General features: G+C 36.7%; 1 protein-coding gene across 1 annotated transcript in view; it reads left to right on the forward strand.

Moving 5' to 3' along the window:
* Positions 1-3092: 3092 nt before the first annotated feature.
* The window catches only part of LOC149580157 (sphere organelles protein-like protein), a 228577-nt gene continuing 210037 nt past the window's right edge, over positions 3093-21632 (forward strand). Inside the window, exons 1-2 of the mRNA XM_089789771.1 lie at positions 3093-3496; positions 13091-13155. Coding sequence (XP_089645897.1) covers positions 3296-3496; positions 13091-13155 — 266 coding nt within the window. The 5' untranslated portion in view covers positions 3093-3295. The remainder of the gene's footprint in view (positions 3497-13090; positions 13156-21632) is intronic.

Below are 21632 nucleotides of genomic sequence, written 5' to 3' on the forward strand. Positions count from 1 at the left end.
TATTCTCAGGACCATTGTTGTTGCCTTGGCCTCCATGGTTATTGTTTCCCCTGTTGTTATTGTTTCCCTCGTTGTTATTGTTTTTGTTGTTAACATCACCTGGATTAATATTGACACCCATCTATCTAGCCATGAGCTGCAACATCATGTCCATTCGCCTATTCTGCTCCTGTTGCATACGTTGCCCCTGCTCTAATGTACCCAATAACTATCTGAACAGTACCTCCCCCTGATCTGGACCAGCATTTCTGCCTCCGCCTAATCCTGTATTCCTGTCATCTCGATCACCCATATTATTGTCCTGATCAAAGAATATCTCCTCTGAGTCTGTATGGTTGGATTCAATGTCCACCTGTACGGATGTACTAGACTGTTTGCTTTGCAAGTCTGAAATCCTATTTTGTCTTGCTTTGGTATCGCGGAAATTATAAGACCCCTGTCGCATGCTCAAACATAAATGCTTAGCCTGTGTTTTTTACTTACTTTTTCCCTCTATCCGGCTGTTCCAAATTCCCTATAAGACCTCCACAGGATGGCAGGACTTATAGCTCTGATACCACTGTAATGGGCACCCCTGGATGTCCCAAAAAAACTAAACCAAATTGCTGAAAGGAATTATGTCAAACAGTTTGCATTCAACTTCTTATTTCTCCGTTTAATGTTTTAAACCTCTTATAACTCCGAAAATCAAACGTTTATTGTTTGTCGTGTTTTGTGCATGGAATTGGTATCATACAACATAAACAAGAAAGAAACTACAATGATATGCAAAGTGGAAATGAACTGCTGCTAATAAAATGTTATTTTCAGAATTCATAAAACCAAATATATAGCAGATTTATCAACTCACTAATTACTTCAGTAGTATTGACATAATACTCCAGCCCATGCTTACGAACTTGCTGCTACAATACTTTGTCCTTCAATCAGTCCACTACCTTCATAATACCATTCCCTCCAAGCGGCATAAGCGTCGGACAAGTAGTGAAGAAGATATGAGCAAAATACCAAATCTGCCTGTAGCCGAAAATGCAACTAAATTGCCTGATAATGAAGCTAATAACAAAGAATTCCAAAGGCCAAACCCCAAGGGAATGACGTCTAGAATGTTACAAGAGAGGATAGACGTCCTCAAATGCCAAGAACGGAGCTGCAACTCACACACCAATTTTTTCTCATATTCAACCTGCCTAATGAAGCCACAAATGCTTCCTTTTATTCTATTTCCAAGGGTCCGCTCAACTCATATGGGCAATGTGGGATAAAAGATGTGTAATATATAAAACATATATTAAAATACCCCTTATGTCTCCCTTGGGTACACATCACCATAAAATAAAAATTAAAGTAACACTTTAATATTTTACAATTAAATTAGACGTTACTTTAATAAAACTTTAGGCATTAAAATGTATTAGCAATCGAACTCTGAATAATGCGAGTGATAGCTCATCGAAAAGCTCTCACCGAGGAGTATCAAATCCAATCACCAAAATTGACCTGCACTGTGTCCTGCCGACTTACTAAAAATAGTAAGTATGCTTGAAACTGAGTAAATCAACTTCGTTTTGGCCCAAACTGGAAATGACTAGGCCAAAACATTCCAGGATCCCATTAAACCCTTCGTTAGCCCTCGAGACCATGTAGAACAAGGCTAACACACACTTGGTCAACTGCTAAAATGGGGACATTACACCATTTCACAAAGTGTGAGTCACTAATAAACAAACTTGACCATAATGTCAACAATCTCCCCCTTTAGCATTAGTAACAAAAACACTTATTAATCAAAACTAAATTTCTTGTTCTCTTCTAAGCTTTCTAACTTCTTCTTGAAGATTGCATTTATTTTCCAATAGGTCTCTGATTGCCTCATTGACTTTATCTGAATTTCTTTCTAAATAGATATCTTCAATTATTTCTTCAGTGTAGAGTTTTTCATTCATTTGTACTACAAGATCTTTTCTTCTTTTAAAGGATTGAGAGAGTTGCTCCTTTGCTTTCTTAAGTTGTTTAATAGCCAATTCCAAATCTAGCTTTTTGTTATCAATAGCCTTATCTAGCCTAAATACCCCCATTGCCTCTAATCTTTTCTCAAGCGGTTAAACTTCTTCTTTGAGAACCATAAAGCTCTGATACCAATTGTTGGAAATAAAGGATAGATTAGGTTACTAAGAGGGGAGGGGTGAATCAGGAACCAATAAAACTTTATCTTATTACACCAAATAATCCTTCATTTATATACTAAACTGATTACATGCATGGAAGACTTAAAGCATTAAAGCCCGTTTTAGAGTTTCTTTTATTTTAGAGTTTAGATCCATTAAATCCAGATGACCCAAGAATCTTCCTCAAAGAATATTTTTTCCATTTTCTATATCCTATGTTAATTTATTAGTAATGATATCTTTACTATCCATCATAAAATTCCAGTTATGTGAATCTTTGACATGATTTGCTTCTAAATATTAATGGGGTTAGCATTCAGGATATATTTGTTAAGAAGAATAGAGGCCCATTTTCTTTCTAGTTCCTCAAAGAGGTTCCACATTAGTTTTACCCCAAGGGCCTTATTTTACCATCATAAATTTTCTATGCCAAGTCCGCATGTTGTAATAGGTTTACAAACGTTTTCCCATTTAATCATTGTAATTTTTTTGTTGATTGAGGTACCTTGTCAAAAAAAATCTTAAATTTATTGTCTAAACTTTTTTTGACACCATTTGAAAGAGGTAATACCAACATTTAATATGTAGAGGTGGGTGAAACATAGATTTGATCGTTGTTACCAAATCTACATTTGAAAGCCATCTCCCTTTCCAACTTTCCATTTTATCATGTAATCTACCATAATGACCTTTATCTCCCTTTCCAACTTTCCATTTTATCATGTAATCTACCATAATTTGTTGTTATAATGACCTTTATCTAAAGTAATTCCTAAGTTAGACTAATGAATAATGTTAGAAACATTTATTCATATTTTTAATAATAATGGCAATGAATAATGTTAGAATAATGTTTATTCAAATTGTTAATGAATAATGTTAGAATTATGTTTAATATAAATTCCTAAATCAAAAGAAGTTACCATTGAATCCGGCTTTAAATCTTAGAATCTGGGAAACTGAATTTCAAATAGGTCATTTCACGACTCGAACCAACACCTAAAAGATTTCAAGGAATGAGGGTTCTACGAGTGTTTCGGCAGACTTCAGGATTTTCAGAAAGCAACAAGAATTCATATATTTGAGTCCCATCTTTTCTTTAATGCGGGCGAACTGACAGAACAGTCATGGAAGGAACAGGGGAAGTTGTAAGAATCCGTTTGATATTCGAAGACGAATTTATATTAAACAGGAGACAAAGGTTAGAAGGTTTGAAACAATGCTGGATGATTGTGAAGCCATATTTGAAAACAGTAGAGCAAATTGCGAGTGACATTTCATTCACATTTCATCTTCATCGCTCCTGTCCACGCGGCCTTTCGCTTTCCGTAAGAAAGTTACTTTATAAGCTGTTTCTTTTGAAATAGGAATGGAAATATTATTGATGATTCTGGTTTATACTATCCATAAATGTTGTTAAATTTTTTTTTTGATAGATATGAATGTTGTTAAAATTGTTTTGCACCATGCTCCAAAAACGCACCAGGGCATTTAGATTTTAGCTGGCATTTACTTGAGGATTGTTGCTGTGATTCAAATGAGTTCAGTTTTTTGTGCTGATTTTTTTTGGAAATGTATATTTTCCATTTTAATGATTTGCGCTAGCCATATAGGTGGAGTAAATACACAGCCATCACTGACTTCACGCACTCATCATCTTGATGTCTTCTACCTCTGTCTAACTGTGCTCAACCAGATTCTGTCCTTGTTAGAACTCTGTTTGTATACTGTCTTCTGTAAATCGCGAATAACTGTCATCAGTCTTCGACTCTCTGCATGCACTCTTAGCCATGTCATCAAGACACTGTAAAATATGTCCTCAATTGCGCTTGACCTTATCTTCAATCTTCGAACCATACGACCTCAAACATTGTCTGCTGCTCTGTTAGTCGTCAATATCAACAATATGTTGACATCAATGACAAACATGGTCATGAATGCAACATGTAACCAATGTAACAGTCTCTCCAATGCTCCAGCAATGCTAGAATATTCCCCCGTAGGAAAATTATTAGCATTCGTGCTAACAATTCCTCCAAAATCAAACAACCTTCCAGAAGACTTCACTTCCCAACCTTTTAATAGAAATTGATCCTGTGAAAGAGGGAATTTGGTCGTCAGTTTTCAATGAGAAATTTGCCTCCATCTCACTAGCTCTCAGCACTAGACACCTCGCTCCGTTCTTTGTACCATTCTGAAGAAAAAAGCCATCATATAAAAACACTTGTAAACTCTCTAGAAGGGCGCTGGGATCTATGCATATAGTTTCCATCATTGTTTTTCATGGATGGAAAATGGCACACATGCCTATTTAAAATTCCAGTATGACCAGCTGCCATCCAACCTTTCATCCTGTCCTCATAAAAGGACATGGAAATCCCAAAAACACCCCTTACAATAATCAAATCCTTTGGCCTTAAAACTTCAAAATTGATATCTGAAATATTAATTGCTCTAAAATCTTCAAAAAGCACAAATTTATCTTCAATAGAACCAACCACCCCAATCGTTGATAGTTTATCTGCCAATTCATTAGCTTCTCTATACACATGGGACTTTGAACTCATCAACTTCATCTAATAAGGTTTGGATTTGCCTCATGTACTTGTTTAGGTACCATGCACCCAATTGTCCTTTAATGATCCCGTTAACCACTATCTGAGAATCCCCTTCCAAATGCAACTTCCGAATACCCAACTTGAGTTCCATCTGAATTGTCGCAATGACTGCCAAACACTCTGCCTCATTGTTAGTATTAGTGACTAACCACTTAGCCCCCAAGGCTACAACATTACCAGCATCATCTTGTGCAACCACACCAATACCTGATGACTCAAGGTTGCCTTTTGAGACCCTGTCAAAATTGATCTTAATCTAACTTGACTCAAGAGGGCACCACTTCCCTCTCAGAGAGCAAAGGATTAATCCTTTGAGGCCCATTATCAGGCCCAAATTATACCAAAAAGGCAAGCAACCATGAACAACATTATCAAATTTCCTAAAAGGAATTTTCTGAGAGTTAATCCTTGAGGCAACATTCGAAACCAACTCCGAAACTACCTGTTCAAACAAAACTAAGAATCTAGGAACATCTTCTACTTGATCTTGGAATATCCTCCTAGTCCGCTCTTTCCAAACTTCCCACAGAATGGTAGAAGGCACCATATTCTAAATAGTGCTAAAGGTGGATGGCTGATGATGTGCTGGCCAAGACTCCAACCACACTTTTAACTTATCTAGCATCGACCCATGCCAATTTAACTTCTGCAAGACAAACTCCCATGCCTCTTGGGAAAACTCACATCCAATAAATATGTGATCTAAAGACTCTTCCGCTTGAATAAACAATACATTTGAATGGGCTTGCAAATCCCATTCTCATGAGTTTTTCACCTATCAATACTCGTCCATTCCCTGCCAACCAAGTAAAAGCACCAGCCTTGGGGAGGCACACCCCATTCCAACACAATTGTTTTTCCCATTCTATCTTCTTGCAAATATTCTCTAGTAGGGTATATCTAATCTTGATCGAATACCTCCCACTTTTCACCCCATGCCGCTCTATGACATACTCTTTTGTAGAGCCAATAACAAACTGCTTCTCCAAAATCTTCTCCAACACAGCCGTGTCATTGAAAGTTAAGCCCAATGTATTAGGATTTTTCCATTTCAATATTCTTCCCAGAGCAAAGGAATCCAAATCAACAAAATCACAAATTCTCTCTCGCCATAATCACTTTGAAGACACGATGATATTCTGAGGGTTCTCATCTCTTTCCAAAGTACTTTGACTATCCCACGGATCACTCCAAAATTTAGCATTCATACGATTCCCCACCTGCCATGTAACATGAGCCCTGATTAAAGCGTGCAACTAACTAGAAAATTCCACAACGTCGATCCTCTTGGTGGGTTTGCAATTGTCAAGATTCATTCATCTTCCATACTATCAAGATACTTAGCCTTGAACACCTTGACCCATTGTTGGTCTTCCTGCTTATACATTTGCCAAACTAATTTAGCCCCCATCACCAATTTAAAAAGGTTTGAGCCTCTTAAGCCCGCCCCACCACCACCTTTTGGTTGGAAAATTCGATCCCACACCATGAAGGGGAACTTGTTATGTTCCCATGAACCATTTAGAAGAAACTTCCGCATTTGATGATTAACCATCTTAATCACCTTTCTGGGAATTTTGAAACATGCCATGGGAAAAACAGACATTGTAGACACTACTGTCTTCAAAAAAAGAAGCTGCCCTGCTGAAGTAAGCCAACGACTCTTCCACTCGTCCATTCACAAGAGACATCCATCAACCAACGCTTTTTAATCCTTTGCCTTCCCAACACCTTCAAATAGAGGGGCACGAAGAAATTTTCCAGGTAGCCTCCCAATTCGAACACCAAAAACTCCTGCTATTGAGCGTTGGGATCCAATCTCAGTGTTGAAGAAAAACACCACCGACTTATTCTAATTCACACATTGCCTTGACGCCAAACTATACAAGTCTAGAACCTTTTTCATCACCCTTGCTTTCACCATCAAAGAAACCCCAAAAAAAAGTGTCGTCAACAAATTGAGAATGTGTAGTGGCCTTAATACCCTTGGCGATTTGGATACCTTTCAACACACCCTTGGCGATTTGGATGCCTTTCAACATGCCCTTGGCAATTTGGATGCCTTTCAACTGACAAGCTCCCTATTCTTAGAAATAAATCCACCCGACACTTCTGCCAAAAGAATGAACAAGAAGAGCGATATAGGATCCCCTTGGTGTATTCCTCGAGAGGTGACAAAAAATCCTTGGGTGCTCTCATTGACTAAGATAAAGACCCAGTCATCGGATATCATCCTTGAAATCCATCTAATCCATCCCTCACCAAACCCAAACTTTCGCACAACCTCAATAAGAAAACTCCCGTCTACTCTATCATATGCCTGCCTGATATCCAATTTCAACCTCATTCTTCTTTGCTTACTAGCTTTCTTAGAATGAAATGCCTCATTCGCCACTATGATCCCGTTAACTATAGTCTTGTTTGGTGTAAAGCCATTTTGTTAGGAGAAATGAGCTTGTTGAGAATGATCTTTAGCCTATTCGCAACCACTTTAGAGATTATTTTATATACTGTGTTACAAGGTGGCATTGGGAGGAACTCATCAAAAGACATAGGTTTCTCCTTTTTTGGAATTAAGGCCACAAAGGTATTGTTAAAATCTTTATGGATGAAGCTCTAAGCCCTTGACTCCTAAAGCATCCCAAGAAGCTTCCATTTAATCAAATCCCAAAACTTCTAATAGAAAAAAGCTTGCAAATCGTCTGGCCTAGGGGCCTTATCACCTCCTAGACCAAAGACCACAACCTTCAATTTGCTAACAAACATAGGTGCCATTAACACCCAGTTGTCATCCTAACACACCAAGCTGGGGATAACACCCAAAATGCCTACTTGGGTCAACCTCCTATCTGTTTGCTCTTTAGACCAAAGGCTAGTAAAGAAATTAATTGCCTCTTGATTGATGATCAGAGCATCTTCCGAAATTGAGCCATCTTCTTGGGAAATGAACATAATTCGGTTGATGCTTCTCTGAGTCTTGACCAGGCTCTGAAAAACATAGTATTGTGACCTGCTTTGAGCCAATTCTCCCTAGATTTTTGCTTTCAGTATATCTCCTCCCTTTGAAATATTTCCCTAAATATAATTAATAAATCCTTCTTGGTAGCAAAATCTACTTCATCCATCCCCTCATCCAATACTTTACTATTTAAAGCTGCCAGTTCACCCTCCAACTCCCTTTTTTCAATAAAAATATCCCCAAATTGTACTTGATTCCAAACTTTAAGATTTTGTTTAATGAGCTTCAACTTTTGAATTGGAATGCCAAATTTCCTTGTATAATTGGAGCATTGAACTACCACTATACTGCCATATCCCATAAACCTCTACTCCCTAAACCACATCTACTCCATTTTGAAAGGGCACTTAGCAGGAACTCTATCTCGTTGCACAATCAAAGACACGGGATATTGTTCCGACCCTGAAATCCCCATCACATTTGCCTCATATGTGAAAGGTTGTGAATTCCAAGTTTATGTTAGGAAAAAACAATCAAGTATTTCCACTATATTCGAGAAGCCAACTCTTCGATTTGTCTAGGTAAATGAACCACCCTTGGCCTCCACCTCCCACAATCTGTTGTCATTAACAAACTCCTGAAAATCTTGTTGCAGCCTACTCAAAATCCCAACACCACCCCTCTTTTCTAATAGAGCCAAAGTAGCATTAAAGTCCCCCACCACAACAATAACATGTTGATATAAAGGACCCAAAACACGATAAATTGCTTCCCAAACTTGCTTCTTTTCATCTGTTTAACTGGGCCATAAACATTAACCAAAACACCAAATAAACTAAAAGACAAAGAACTAAACTTGACCAATTGCCAATACCTTTCTTTTGACTTCGGCTCGATCTTAATTGTTCTTGGGTTCCACAATATTCTCAATTCTCCCGCACCAACAACAACCTTAGAAAATCTCAACCACTGAAAACAAACCCAAAGGCTCTTGCAACATTTTCCACGTCCATCTTAGTTTCTTGTACACAAACCACAACAACTTTCACTTGATCGAGACCTCTTTTGATCAGTTGCCTCTTGTCAGGGGCATTGCAGCCCTTGACATGCCAATTAAGGAATTTAATGGCTACCTAGGAGAGAATATATCTCTCTTGGATCTAAGTTTTGTCCTCCCCTTCATATTATCAACATCTTACAACAACTGTTGAATCAAGCTCCTACCTTGGGACCTCTTACTCCCAAGATTAGCCTTAGCAGATTTTGCCTTTGTCTGGTGTATGGTTTTGAAATTCTCAATGCCCACTTCCTCCATAAGCCCAAAAATGTTCTCACTCTCTCCTGTGGTCAACTTTGGTGAAGGCACTCTATTGCAAGACTCCACCCGAGAAGGGTGCACATGAATTTCCTTACAAGGCACTTCCTCCACTCTCGACTCATGTACAATCATTGCTACCTCATAATCCATTCTGGAAACAACTATCTTTTTTAATTGCTAGCCACTACCATGAGGAAACAGGTTCACAACCTCAACCATTTCATAACCTGAACCATAGGGACCACAATTCTGCCAGCTGAAACATCTTCCTGATGCCTGCCCAATCTGGACACCAGAAATCAAATCCCTATTAGAGAAAATTGGTGGAGAACCATGGGCATTCCTCAATGAAGCACCATAGGGCCATCACCCTTGAGACACTGACTCCCATTCACTCCCTTCACGTAACTGTCCAAAACAAGCTCAACAACTAGATCAGAATTTCCAGCTGGTGACCCCAATTGAACATGTGGTGTAGCTCCAATACCTACATTAGGATTCGCATACACAGAATGAGGAAGATCCCCATTTTTCGTCTCCATCAGAAAGCCTCACCAGTTTTTCCTCCATTACTGCCTTGCCTTTCCCTTTTTGCAATGCTATGTATTCTGCTTCCTTGTGACCCCATTCCTTACAAGCCTTACATCTATCCATTATTTCGTCCACCTCCAACTCTTGTCACTAGTAACCCTTCGCAGATTGTAACTCTATCGCTTTGGGGAGAAGAGGATGCGGCTTCCACAAAATACAAATGCATGCATACATACTGAAATCCTCTTTTGTGATAGCTTTACAGATTTGATATACTTACATAGCTTATTGACTATAGCTTCAAATGTCTCCTTGTTCCAATACTCATGTGAAAGATTATACATCCTAATCGAAATAGGCTCCTCTACTATTGAACCTTACTTAGGGCTGAAATAGGGGACCCAATCTTTGATGTAGAAACCAACCCCATTCATCAAAAAAGGCCCATCATACATTATCCACGTTTTCTCTTGCGCAAGCCCCATTGATAACCAAGAAGAACTTGTTGGTTAGGGTTTTAAGGAAAACTCGAGGACCTCACTCATAATCCAACCTCTTTTGAATCTTTTGAAATGTCGGCCAACCACCACCCCATTTCATGAAAAAAGCCCTTTCCCTCATAATCCGGATTGAATCTTTCCATGCCTCTGACTCCACCTTTAGGTCCAAAACCCTATAATCAGTTGTTGAAGGTAACTCTTTAGTCAATGACTGCTTTTGAGTATCCTTTCTAGGCCTCCATTCCTTCTTTTCTAAGGGCTTGAAACCGCCCTTGACACACGTCAGAATATGAAAGTAACCCCATTTGTTTCGAGCTGGCTCTGATGATTAATAGACATCTCTCCTACTCCTTTAGTAGCATGAGACCTACATGTGTTGAGTTTGGGCCGTGAAGGTACCCATGGCCCCTATTGACATTCTAATAAACCTAACAAACGATCTCCATAGTCCCCACTACGAAACCCTAGTCGTTTGTGCTGCTCCATATAACTCTGTTTCCTTCATGGCATGATTTTATTGTTATGTGCATCCAACTTGTTATTGTGGCACTGGTTGGTTTTATTTGCATCAAGAATAGTTACTGAAAATAAATATTGAAAGAAATAATGGAGTTACTTAAGTCTATGCTTGGCTTGCAGGCATAGACTAGAAAGTCTTCTTAACATGGGAATTATTGAATCAAACTAGAAATTTCTTAATGTACCAAACAAGCTGATCTATAAAGTCTTCTCGATGGCTGGTGAATATCCAAATTTTGCTGCTTACAATTACTGAACAAGAAATCTGCACAAAGCCTAATGCTAATTATGAATGGTACGAATTGTAGAAAGGAGTGTATGGCTTGCAAAAAGGATTGAACGACTGGTATGGCTAGCCTGGGAAATGGTATGGCTAAGTTATGGAGGCTTCAATCCTACCTGTTTGCCTCAAATCACCTTATAACTGTTGCAACCAAATTTAATTTAAAGCCCTCGCAAAGAAGAGTTTCACTATTCAATGACCAAATTGACCTCTAGGACGGATTTATTATTATTGAATTTGACTGATCTGAATATACCAATTCCTTGTTGTTTTATTGCGGAAACAAACCTATCAAAACTACTTGAAGTTTCATCCAGTGAAGCACAAGTGGAAACTCTGTGTAGATTCCCTTCAATGGTGAACTGTGTTTATCCAATTTACAATTCTCCAAGGTTTTCATCGTCAGAATATGGTGTCAACTTAATGAGAGAATAGCAGAATGAGTCTCTTTTATAAAACCCTACTCCTTTGGGACTCCAATGTCACCCTTTCAATTCCGTAAGTGGTGGGCCTAGTGTGGTGCCTAAGGGATGAAATCAAATAATTTCCCAAAAAAATATAATTTGCTTTTACAAAGTTACTTTTTAATTTAACATGTTAATTTCATAAAGTTACTTTATAATTTGACTTTATAAAGTCACTTCAATGAAGCCTTATGTTTTTAGTAGAAAAGTAATTTTTTAATAAAAAAACATTTGCTCATAATAACACCAATCAAATGCTAATCTTAGGTGTAGAAAATCCACTCATGCCAAGAAAAACATCTCCTATCTACTGGATTTGCCTACGAAGATGGATAAAAGGCAAATCTCAACATCTGAGTGATCATCTTGGAAAGAGGGGACATTACAGAGAAACACAAACATGAAATCATTTTACTAATTGATTATTATTTGTCTATTTTTATAATAATTATAATTAGTTTATGATGAATTTTCAGTAGTTATCCAATTAAAAACCATTAGTTAAAAACTTAGATACCGATTCTCTCCCAGAAACACAGGGTGTTGATGCTGATGCTGATGCTGGTGCTGCAGGATGCGTTGGTGCTTTTGGATGCTGCACTGGTGCGTCCAGGAAGCATGCCCAGCGACTTGGATGTGCTCAGGATGCTTTCAAGCGCACCCAGACAGGCACCCGGGCGCATCTGGAGAGCACCCATGACTTTTTCAACACCCAGTCACTTAAGTGACTTTTAAAAAGCATGTGTTAATTGATTTTTTTTCAATTCTATTTTTGCTCCTAAACCCTAAAACGACCCTAAAAGAGGCCATTCATTGCTCATTCTTCTCATTTTGTTTGTAGCTGGGCTCTCTTCTTATTTCAATTTGAACTATCATTGGTGAAGTATCATGCTATGGAATGGTTTAATTTTGTATATTTCTTGCATTTCTTTGCATACTTAAGTTATAGTATGTGTGTGTGTGTATATATATATATTGATGCACCCAAACACATCCAAAATGCCCCCCGCAAAAAATTCACGCATCCGCGCATCAGCACCCTGCACCTCCATCAGCATCAGAACTTGCATTGTTAACTTAGGTTAAAAACAGTTAAAGTTGAGAGATTTGCCATTTCTTGCAAAGATTTCTTCTTATAAATGGCATTCAGTTTACCTTTTCTGTGGGTACTGTTTTTACAATTAGTATACCTTTGAATGTTCTCTACATGATGATAATTTTCATCAGTTTTCTTCAAATTCAATTGTTAATATTATGTGAAAATCAATGGTTCAGTTAAAAATACCAGTCTTGAAATTAGCTTACTGTAGCTGATCATTCTATACCCAATAATTTTTTTCGTCATGCAGCCTTGTGGGCTATGGCAGTCATATAATATATTGTACATTTTATTTTTCTTATAAATATTTTTATCAGATTTTCAGTTACACTTTGTAAAAGTATAGATGTCTATTGTGTAGTAATGAGACTAATGTAATATGTATGTTGTAGGGAATGCTGTTTCTTTATAACCTATTAATTTTCTTACAATATTTTGAATATATATTTGACAACTGTGTTCATAATATATTTATGTTGGTTATTCTACAACATTCATGATGGGTTAACTGTATGTACTTTAATTTCTGCATGTATTTTCAAAAGTCAACTTCTTATATTTTCATATAATTAAGTATTTGATATTTTCTTATAATGCAAATTAAAGACAAAAGCCCCTTGCTTGGTTTCAGATGGATGGATACACCTTGCCGTCTACACAGCCTACATGCATTTTGAAGGACAAGGATATTGTAGTGTAATGATATTTGTTTTCCTTGCAGTATTATATGTTTTCAAATAAATTATTTTTTATTTTTTGTGGAATCTTTCACAAATTATGGTGACAAGTTTCAATACAATTTGTTTGTTTCTATCAATATAAGTAAGCTTCTAGTAAATCAAGGATTCTCTTCATATATGTTGTTTTAGTTTCAAGGCAAACATAGAAAATGTGACATTTTGATGATGTGAATGTTGGTAAAGAAATTCTTTAATAAAGCAAGCATATTACATGGAATGGTTCTCATAAACTTCAATGTTTATTATGAGTAGCATTTGTTAGAATACTGCAGTGAGAGTACTTATCTCTTTGATTTCTCGATGCTTGAATATGTTTTTTACAAATCTGCTTTCCTTTTTTATATGTCGAACAATCCTCTGTTGTTTCTCCATGTTTCAGGTATTGCAATATTTTTTCTATATTTTGTCGAAAATGTTGGTGATTAGTAATTTAACATATAAAATTAATAATCAGTTATAGCAAAAGACCTAAATGTAACCTAGAGCTCCACATATGTGAAGGATCACCTGCAACTAAAGAAACCTTTCATGCAAGTGAAACGCAATGCAAATCCTATGTAGCCAAAAAAATGATTAGATGCATTTAGAATGATACATTATGTACAATAAGATAAGCCTTTGTATCTACAGTCAAGGGTTAGACCAAAGACTGACTTAGATTATGATGAGTGACTTAATTACTATGGAAATATAGCACATAAAGATAACCGAGTGTAACAACATACCATTTTTACTAAGCTGAAAGTAACGAACATATTCTAAGATTATAACCAAATATCAGAACGGAATGACAGAAAGTAATTTGGAAACCAATACATCATACATGAAACTATTTTTGAATTTATTATACAAGATATAAAATAAGAATTTAAGCAACGACTATATCCATTTCCTATGAAAGACAATTAATTTAACTTCCATAACTAACTTCTACGATTACATTTGAAAGAAAACTAACTGACTTAACCATATTTACAATTATATGTTTCAAGTAATATTAAAGTATGTACAAGTAACAGATTTAAAATTATTACATGAATTGAATTAATTATCAATGTGTTGTGCAAGCCTCGACATTTGGTGAAGAGGAGAAGCATTGACATAGACTTAACCTCCCAACCGTGGACCTTAACATATCCCCACACAATCTCTTATGAGAAAGGCCCTTCCTACCCTGGGTTAGGCTTGGGGCAATATAGTCTTTCCATCCAAGTATTCCGGTGTTAGGGTGTCAGCTAAGCAGTAGACAAGGCTGAGGAATTCCTCCATCAACTTTCCCTATGCCGGCCAACACTCCTAACCTCTAGTGATCAATTGTGGCAAGCATGCCTCGAATCTACCTTGGCCAAGGATTTAGATGGTCAATGAACAACCTGATTACCACCGCTTGACTTGACAACTGAATATATTTTGGACAATCATGAGCTGACTTGGACTAAACAATTTTCTTTCTTTAACTGTTCATTCACTTTAGACACTGATTAATAGTTCATTCTTCTTACAGGAATACTTCTTTTCACCCATTTACACTTAGCTTTGCTAGCCTTGGGTGCATCCTAGGAGATTGTTGGTAATTATGATATCCTCATCAATCAGATTTTGTGAATACCGTTATGATTATTATCACGACTGGTATATAGCAAATACTAGTGTATAAGTCAAATAAATACTTTATGCCAAATGATGGAACAAACCTTATGCAATGTACAATATTATGCATTAATCAATAGTTGAGCATTCAGTCTTAAGGGAACTATATCGGATCAGTCCCTACGGGTATGCACCCAATATGCATAGATAAGAAACTAGTCATAAATAAAGAATGAGCAGGGCTGGTACCTATCATAAATTCTTACTTCTTTTGAGCCTTAGTTACGGCCCAGATACGTAACCTAGTTGGTGAACAAGATATTCCTTCATTCGATAATGATATATAAAGAGAAGTTTGCATTGAAAAAGGCGTAGCATGAAATAAGAAAAGATTTGCGAAAATGTTTCATGACCTGAGAAAAACAATTCAACTGTTGATGTGATCCTGAGGCAACTACTCCACGCGATAATGCTTTCACTAGCAGGGCCCAACACTGCAGATCAAGTATGGTAATATGTTCTGGGATACAGACATAAAGAAGAAAAAGGTATTTTGGTTCAGAGTAATCGCATGACAAGAAGGAAGTGAATAAAAGAATGATTGTTCAACCGTAGGGAAGGAAGATAAAGCCTCCTGTGCTTCCGGTTACAAAAAGAGCTAGATATCGGTTACAAGAACTTCATAATTTCATAATTTAAAAGTTGATACCGATAAGGTGGCAAACGCTCATTGATATGGAGTCATAATAAAACATAAAGATTATACTTTCTCATGGTTTAAAACAAATATATATATATATATATATATATATATATATATATATATATATATATATATATATATATATATATATATATATATATATATATATATTATGTCACCATGTTATTAAATTCTACCTATAATTGTACATACATATACATATATCTATACGCGTGTGTAACTTGAGAGTATGTATAGTTATTTTTTATCATTATATTCTCTCTTGGTACACACGCATATATGTCTATATACATGTAAGTGCAATTCATAGATATTACAAAAATATCATGGTGACATTACACACACACACACACACACACACACACACATATATATAAAGTTGCAATATTGACCACTTCCACAGTCTCAAAATAAAAGAGAGGTAATAGTTTTTATGATATTAAATGCTTAATATTTCTCTTGTTATAAAAACTGACCAAGTAGCTCATGATTGTCTAAGGTATACTTCGTTGCCTAGCCGCTGAATCCTTCATCAAAGTAGCTAGAACCCATACTTTATGGTCTGACGATGGACTAAATTGGTGCTCCATTCCTTGAATCCCGTTTAGCAATGCTTCCCCCCTTTGTTTGCTCTTGCAACCAAAAATGCATATTCTACAATAATAACATGTTTCTCCATTTAAATTGAAATATCAAGAAAACACATTAACTGATAACTGTCACAACGACCAACCACCACTAACATTTATCGTAAATTATAAGCATTCATTTCTAGTCAAAATAACAATAATTGACTAACAAGTCATTTACACGTGAATTAATTCTGTTAATCATAACTTCCATTTCACAAGACCATGATATCTGAAAGTTTCTAACTAACCATTAAAACGGCTATAATATTATTTTAAAAGATAAAAAATTTGGGATGTAATATACCCCTTCCCCCCCCTCTGTGTTTCATCGTCCTCGATGAACTTTACAAAAAAGGAAAACAAAATTCTACTTAAGTAATAAAGCATAGTAAAAAAAAAGTCACAAATTTTATGCTTCTGTCCTGGAGAAAAGATGAGAATTTTTTTGGAAGATGTCATCATAATTTTCCTAGGTGGCATTTTCCTCAGCATATTGGTTTCACTGAACCTTGCACTGGTTTATGTCTCGATTTTGTAGGCGAAGCTTATGCATTGTTGGTGTTTTTACACTACCAAGCAGCAAAATACCTAATACCAAGATAGTGAAGAGCAATTTAGCCTAAGAATTAGCTACTTCCTATACTCAGCTAGATGGTCTTAAGATCTAGACCCAACTTCAACAAAATCATAAAGATTTTCTACACTTTAGGCTCTGCAAAACCAAGGCGGGTGCACCAGAGGGATAAAAAGGTTCAAAACTTGATATTATCTTTACACTTCATTCAATGACATTCTATTACAATACTCATCTCTTATAACAGATGTTTGGTCATAATTCTTTTCAGATTTACAAGTAATTCTGGGTAACAACAGCTAACTAAACCTCAGAGATTAAATGCAAACAAGTATTGACCAGCTATGATACTCTTCATACATTTAAAGTCAAATTGATTTTGATTTTAAGATTTTGCTTGATGCTTATCCATGATCTCTTTATATGCAAACTGAGATAACTACTGAGACAACCTCTAAAATAGTTTATGATTCTCTTTTGTAATGCAATTCTTTTATCATCAAACTCAGAGAGATCATTGGTCAAGTCAAAAGTCTTCTCTATTTATTCACAGGACAAACTGATAATTGAAAAACACAAGAGAGTGACATCCTTGTCCTTGTTATTCCATTTATTAACAATTGGCTTCAAGGCCTCTTCATTTCCTTTCAGCTCATTCCATATATTTATTACCTTTGCCAATTGTTCATAGAATGTAGGCCAACTAATTTTATCTACTAAATACATAATTGCTTTTCTCAACTTATCCTCATATTGGATATCTAATTCCACATGCAATGCCTAGAGTTTGCTCTTTTCTTCTTCAAAATCCTCTGCAGTATAATACTGAGGTCTCTGTGGTGTGTTTGGAATTTCTATGAGCAGAGTGGATTTAAAAGGCTCCACTAGTGGGTAGGGATAAGTAATCCCAGGCCTGCTAGACTGTCCTTGGTGCCCTATCACCTTATTCTCAAGCTCTATTCTCTTTTGTACTTTTTTATTATAAGCTGCCAGAATTTGTTCATATTTTTCTTGTAATTCTAACTTTTCTTTTTTCTCCTTCTTGGTTGTGGCTGGGGTGAGTTTGGCTGTCCCAACATTTAGCTTTGCAGCCTCCTCATTTGGAGTATCCTCTACCCTTTTAACAATTAAGTTTCCCATCAAATTAGTATCATCAGGCTGGGAGGAACTAGCTCTGGATCCTCTTCTCATAGACCAGATAACTAATGCAGCATGATCTTCATTGAATTTGGCACCTCTCAGCTCTTTTTTCACCTTTTCATCTGCATTTAATTTCTTGGTAATAGAGTTAAAAACCATTGCATCTGTAATGTCCCAATTTGGTAGAAGCAAGACCCCAGATGATTTTATCATTTTTCTTCCCTCTTCAGGGGTCAAGCTTTTAAACTCTTGCATCATCTCATCTTATATTGGGTCTTGTATGGATGCCTCTTCTATTTCAGGATGCTCTGCCTTTTTCTTATTGCACCTTTCTTCAAATAGTTCAATATTGGTTCTTCATACAAATTGATAAAAAGCTCTTGACTTAACAAAGCTATCATCAGAAAGAAATTTATGACTGGCTTGCTCTACAACAAGGTCCAATTCCCTTCCTCTCTAATTAATAATAGTTAATTCCAGGCTAGGCATGGGAGGCTCTTGAGGATTCCCTTCTTCTAATTTTGACACAGTAATAAAAACTCCCCCTTGGGATCCTAATTGCTCCATTTGCTCCTTAGTGAGCTGTTCATCTCCTATATGCAATGGGGATTGAGTGGGTGAGTATTCCTCTATTTGGGGTACCTATTTCTCTTTTATCTTTTGCCTCTTGGGCTTTGGCTCGTCATGCCTCTCTTCCATAACAGTACTAGTTGACCCAACTATCTGTTTACCCTTGTCAACTGGAGGCTCTTTATTCTTAATGATATTATAACCCGACCTCCTCTAAATAACCAATTGCCTTGATCCTACTGCAGGCATAAAAGACAATTTCTTCATTACCTCTCGGGCCTTGTCAGGATAAGAATTTTAAAAGAATGTCTTCTTTTCATTCATTGCTTCCATAATCTCTGAAAAAGTAATCATCAATTTATTTATCTTATCTGCCTCTGTCTTGGCATCTTTCAGAGGCTAATAATCTTTGTCAAAACAATTAATAAATTCTAAAACCCAAGAATAAACTCTCCGTTTCTCCTTGATTTCTTGTTCCTGGAGAGAGAATTCATTTCTTATTATATCTTTAGGGAAGTAGGGTTGATGTTTTTTGGTACCAGTCTTAGCCCTCTGTCTGAATATATCAAAAAATCCTTCATTGTCATTGAAATGATCATGGGAGACAGCCATTTTGTATGGGTCTGAGAATTTATACAAAAACAACCAACCACCTTTTGTGATTATAAATTTATGGGCCACTGTACAAGATGGGAAAATAGAACCCCTAGACCGACCAGTTAGTTGTGCTTCCTCCAATCCACCTATTCGCCATAGCATTTCAGCTATTCCCACTTTTAGAGGTACTTGGTAGGGAAGTACATGAGGAGTTCCTTGGAATCCATATACTCTGAACACTATTGACGTAGGGTAGGGAATGATATCTGTCCAATTATGGGAAACCTTCAAACCAGTAGGATTATCCATAGGCCTGATGAAGTCTAGCAATGCATTAGGTATCCTAGGATTATCCTTTAACAACAGGTTCCTCAACCTAGATGCAAAGTATCTGTCAAATCTCACAAAATTAGCCTCCTTTGCATCCCAGGTCATGTTTGCACGCCATAATTGAACTGGCAGAGTTTCTCCCTCATATTCTCTATTCAACACCATTTCTTTTTCAAAGAAAGTAACACCTTTATATAGGAACATATGCATCAATAAAGAATAGTAGCCAAATTTTTTCTCAATTTTGCCCTTTGCAATTCCAATTAGACCTGTGTCATAAAATCCACACGAAAAGAAGAGATCTGGGTCATCATATACATGAACTTTATTGGCATAAAATCTTGTTCATCTTCACCAAAAACCCTACACAAAGTCATGTAGATATCAATGGCCCTAGAATTGAAAAACTACTTCTTGAAAGGCTCTTTAGTTAATGCTGTAACAAAAGTCAAATTACCAATTGTGGCCAGGGGTCCTCTCAATGCACCTTGTATGATTTGATCTTTACAAGACATATGCTCTTTCTCTAATCCTTGAAAATCAATGACCTCATGATAGTTTGTGGTTGGTTCCATTCCAAAAACCTCTTGAATTTCTTTTGCAATGATTTTCATCAAACACTCCCCATCTATTCTCCTCACCATCCTGGCTGCTGGGTCATAATTTCGGGCTATAGCTATGAGTAGATCTGAATCCATTTAAACCCCAGGGACTACTAACTTACCTAAATCAAAGTTCCAAATATTTTCGTGAGGGGCAAACAATTTCCTCTCTGAGAACCATTTCTTGAACGATTGGAGCCCTATTTTGGAACTTGTGGCTTCCCTAGTCCAATTCCCCTTATCAAATAAACCATCTGCAAATCGGAGCCCAGTGTTTACAGGAACTATTTTCTTAATTTGGGTTGATTCATTTGTGGATTCAATTAATTGTTCCAAGAAATCATCATGGATATTTCTATTGGCATATTCTACTTTCGTAGCTAAACCCTTTTTTGGAGGCATATTGGATAATAATGCAAAAAAACCAAAATTCTTTGAATTATATTCGGTTTGAGGTACTGACTTGACTTTCTGGTTTCTTCTTTGAATTTTGCAGTGAATCACTGATATAGGAAGTTTTTCACAATTCAACTAGGCGGGAAAATAGCTCTTCAACAGATTCTGGCTCCAGAAAATCGAAAATACATTTGCATGAAGAAATCCTTCGACTTTCTGCAATATATTCCTTGTTTTATTTTGCACGGGGAGCTTTAATGCTCATAAACGGATCACAAAGAAACAGAGTGGCATCACCTTTCAAATTTGAAAATAGGCTGTCGATTTTTTGAAAAATTCGATGATTTAGGAATAAAACAATTTATGACTCGGCTTTAACCCTCCTAGCTTGTAGTTAATCCAATCAAATCTTTCCATGTAACCCTTTTCTTTCACTGTTGGCAACTTACATTGGACCCACTAACACCTTCGGACACGTGTCATGTTCTCGCTATGTCGCCAAGGGTAAAAAGCAAGCAACTCCAATTGGCGACAGAGCGAGCACTGTTGATCAACCTTGCATCGGACGGTAGAGCATTATGATAATTGTATTACATACATTGTGGGCCTGTGACATTTCCCTCAAGTCGCTATGTCGCTAAGGATAAAGTTCATGCAACTCCCGTTAGCAACAAAGCGACCACCGTTGATCTTGAGAAGATCTAATGGTGCGGACCAACGTTTCACTTCCTTTAATGCGAATCCCTCGTGGCATCTGGAAGTCTGACATTTTGACAACCTGACAAGCTTTTGATGACATGGAATTTACGACACCCTCTTCAAGGGTTGGTCCTGCCACATATCCATGTGGCGGGTGTCGCTATGTCGCCAAGGATAAAGTTCTTGCAACTTTTGTTGGCGACAAAGCGACCATCGTTGATAATGAGAAGATTTGACGGTGTAGACTTCATGCTTTAAATCTTCCTCCTTTTGATTAGCTCTCACGGATAAGTACTGCTTGGTCATTATGTCGCTAGGGATAAATAACTTGCAATTTCTCTTGGTGACAAAGCGACAACCCTTGATCTTGAGGAAGATCAAGGGTTATCGTTAATTGATCTATTTTTCAAATAAACCCGTAGGGTATTAAAGTGAAAGCTTGGGTTAAAAATTATTTCAGAGACTTAGGAAATATTAGATAATGCAACAATTTTTTAAAAAGGTACCCAGGAATAAATAAAAGGGGCATTTAAAAGGTTTTTTCCCTTGATTTTTATTTTGAAAGGGTATGCTATGTAA

The sequence above is a fragment of the Cupressus sempervirens genome, chromosome 1 (assembly GCF_028749045.1).
Source record: "Cupressus sempervirens isolate cs-2001-9-10 chromosome 1, ASM2874904v1, whole genome shotgun sequence".
NCBI classification, from domain to species: Eukaryota; Viridiplantae; Streptophyta; class Pinopsida; order Cupressales; family Cupressaceae; genus Cupressus; species Cupressus sempervirens.